The 3,151-nt window shown below is 48.7% G+C and overlaps 1 protein-coding gene across 1 annotated transcript; it reads left to right on the forward strand.

Moving 5' to 3' along the window:
• Positions 1 to 291: 291 nt before the first annotated feature.
• On the forward strand, positions 292 to 2,855 carry MYF5 (myogenic factor 5). Its single transcript, XM_022559874.3, has 3 exons — positions 292 to 1,307; positions 2,152 to 2,227; positions 2,632 to 2,855. Exons 1-3 carry the CDS (start codon positions 807 to 809, stop codon positions 2,820 to 2,822), a joined length of 768 nt encoding a protein of 255 aa, XP_022415582.1. The 5' UTR covers positions 292 to 806; the 3' UTR covers positions 2,823 to 2,855.
• The last annotated feature ends 296 nt before the right edge of the window (positions 2,856 to 3,151 follow it).

The raw sequence follows: 3,151 nt of genomic DNA on the forward strand, positions 1-3,151 counted from the left end.
AGAACTCAGAGCGGGCTCTGTCTTGGGGAAAAGGAACCTTCCCCTCCCCGCTTACCCCCTATAACACAGAGCCTACAAAATGGCAATATGATGAGAAACAAAACAGATTAAAACAAAAATCTAGATCCACTCCATTATTGAAAGTGCCACTTCAAGCTCTTAGCAACCGATATTTGGCCTACTGGCTGAAAAAATGCCTGACAGAACTAAAGTTCATGAAAAAGAGAAACATCTGAAAATAAAGTGATCCCTCATGTCCCGGACTGGGAAGGCAGGTCCGCTTTTGGTGTCAGCTGAAGTAGGGAGTTCTATTTACTAATTATCTTTTTTAAATGTGACAGCAATCGTACAAAGTTGGATTTCCTTCGTTCCTTTTGTCTGTGACACCCTTTAAGTGTCCCTTGGTTTAGGTAATCTAGAGTGTGCAAGTAAGTGGGTTGGGGAGCCATCCATCACCCCCGCCCCAGCAGAAATGCAGTAAAACCATTAGCGTCAAAAGGGGCAGTAAACAGCAAGTTGTCTCTAGAGGAAAGGCGGAGGTTTGCCCAGACAGCCCCGGCGGGGGTTGCGGTGGGATATGCTAATAGTGCGGGGCCACTGGGGCCGGCCTCCCTTCCCCAAGAATATATAAAGATCCTCAACCCCAGCGCGGCTGACCCAGGCCGCCAGGCGTCTGCCCTTGTTAATTACCGGAGAAACCGACCAGGGAGCTCCGCCCGGGACTCGCCTGCCCGCAGCGGCGCCAGGCTCCGGTTTCTCCCCTATCTCGCTGCTGCCCAGGTGCACCTCCTTCCTCTCCGCAGAAGATGGACATGATGGATGGCTGCCAGTTCTCGCCTTCTGAGTACTTCTACGATGGCTCCTGCATCCCGTCCCCCGAGGGCGAGTTCGGGGACGAGTTTGAGCCGCGAGTGGCTGCTTTCGGGGCGCACAAAGCAGACCTGCAGGGCTCAGACGAGGACGAGCACGTGCGAGCACCTACGGGCCACCACCAGGCCGGCCACTGCCTCATGTGGGCCTGCAAAGCATGCAAGAGGAAGTCCACCACCATGGATCGGAGGAAGGCGGCCACCATGCGTGAGCGGAGACGCCTGAAGAAGGTCAACCAGGCTTTCGAGACGCTCAAGCGGTGCACCACGACCAACCCCAACCAGAGGCTGCCCAAGGTGGAGATCCTCAGGAATGCCATCCGCTACATTGAGAGCCTGCAGGAGCTGCTGAGGGAACAGGTGGAAAACTACTACAGCCTGCCAGGGCAGAGCTGCTCTGAGCCCACCAGCCCCACCTCCAGCTGCTCTGACGGCATGGTAAGAGAGAGCTCTGCACCTACTAGGCCCTTCCAATCTTTTACAAAAACCTTTACATCTCATTTAGGCCAGGTGTAGCGACCAAACAGCCAGTAGTTATTGGTGGATAGTTGGGGGTGGGAATGGGGAGGCAGGTGCTGAAAGAGAAGAGAGGTGCCGCATTTAGACAGATGCCAGGAAACAGGTAGCTGCGGACCAGGAGTTTAGTTTGACTTCCTACCAAGTTCTAAGTGTACATCGTAGGAAGAGGCTGTCACGTGAGATAGGTGGCTGTGAATGATCAATCAGATGTTTTCTCTACAACTCGGTTTATTTCCAATATATACCACCAGTGGCCCCTGCCATACACTAACATCTAAAGGCAACTGTGTGAGGCTTCCACTGTCCCGCAGTTTGTAACTTAAGAGAGAAATGCCCGCGTGGCCCGAGTCCCTGCTCTGCTGAGGCCTGGCTGGAAGATGTTGATGCATTCTTTACAGAGGGCGTTTGCGCCAACGCTGCCAGGTTTTAATGTGTTTTTGCCCTGGGAAAGTGCTCTCTCTCTCTGAATTAGTGTGGCTTCCTTCTACTCCAATCCATTTTGCATGGTTAACCCAATGCACATGGCTGCTGAATTCCACCCGCCCTCTTCCTTTTGCTGCCTCTGTCCTCTTCTCCAAGCACAGAGATTGACCTCAGTGCCCTTGCAATTTGGTGAGGCTAGCCCTTCCTAAATCAAGGCAATGAAGGTATTTGACAGCGGTCAGTTTATGGAGCTGGTGGGCAAGCACTGCCTCACCCTACGTCAGAGCATCTTTTGCCAAGACCTGAAAACAAATGCCTTCTTTTGTATCTTTTATTATAGCCCGAATGTAACAGCCCTGTCTGGTCCAGAAAAAGCAGCAGTTTTGACAGCGTCTACTGTCCTGATGTACCAAATGGTAAGAATTGATGACCTCAGAGGAGTTTAAAAACCAGTTCAACTTCACAATTCAGCCTATCAAAGCAGAGTCTGTTCTTCCATGCGGTATTGGGAAGAGGATAGAATGGTATTTACGGCGTTTTGGGACAGAGCAAAATAAACACACATCTTCTGCTCAAAATCCCCCTAACAGATACATCCATGCACACACACAGACATAGGAGCTTTTGCTTGAAATATTACCCGGGTGCTTCTCCACTCCCCACCTTCATCCCCATGAATTGCTAGATATTTGTTGCAAATTTCTACATCAGGCTTTCTGTGACCACCTGACCTCTGGGTTTCAAAGGAGCTGACCTGCTGCTTAAGAGGCAACATAAGCAAGGATTTTTTTTTTTAATGGTTTTCTCTTTGTATCCTTAGTATATGCCACAGATAAAAGCTCCTTATCCAGCTTGGACTGCTTATCCAGCATAGTGGATCGGATCACCAACTCAGAGCAACCTGGATTGCCTCTCCAGGACCCAGCATCTCTCTCCCCAGTTGCCAGCACCGATTCTCAGCCTGCAACTCAAGGGGCCTCTAATTCCAGGCTCATCTATCATGTGCTATGAACTAAAAATCTAGTCTAGATCAGTTCTGCCAGGAGGGCCTATTACACAGGAGGAAAGATGCCAAAAAAGTCCAAAAGCAAGACAACCTGTAAATAAACATTTCTTTGCAGTTGTAAATTTGTAAATATTATCTTGCCACTTTATAAGAAAGTGTATTTAACTAAAAAGTCACTATTGCAATTAATACTTTCTTTTCCTTTGTCTTGCTTTAGATATATAGTTCCAGAGATACTATTTCTTATAGGGGGCAGTTCATCAAAGGTAGCTTGTTGCAATGCTTAACTTATACTTTTTATAAATATTGCTTATCAAAATATTACATCTGATGT

The sequence above is a fragment of the Delphinapterus leucas genome, chromosome 11, assembly GCF_059928025.1.
Source record: "Delphinapterus leucas isolate spDelLeu-1000000601 "Yukka" chromosome 11, BTC_Dleu_Yukka2, whole genome shotgun sequence".
NCBI classification, from domain to species: Eukaryota; Metazoa; Chordata; class Mammalia; order Artiodactyla; family Monodontidae; genus Delphinapterus; species Delphinapterus leucas.

Coding starts and splice junctions, on each gene's coding strand:
- MYF5 (XM_022559874.3), top strand. CDS start 807: ATGGACATGATGGATGGCTGCCAGTTCTCGCCTTCTGAGTACTTCTAC. Junction 1,308..2,151: donor CCAGCTGCTCTGACGGCATG/GTAAGAGAGAGC, acceptor CTTTTATTATAG/CCCGAATGTAACAGCCCTGT. Junction 2,228..2,631: donor CTGTCCTGATGTACCAAATG/GTAAGAATTGAT, acceptor TTGTATCCTTAG/TATATGCCACAGATAAAAGC.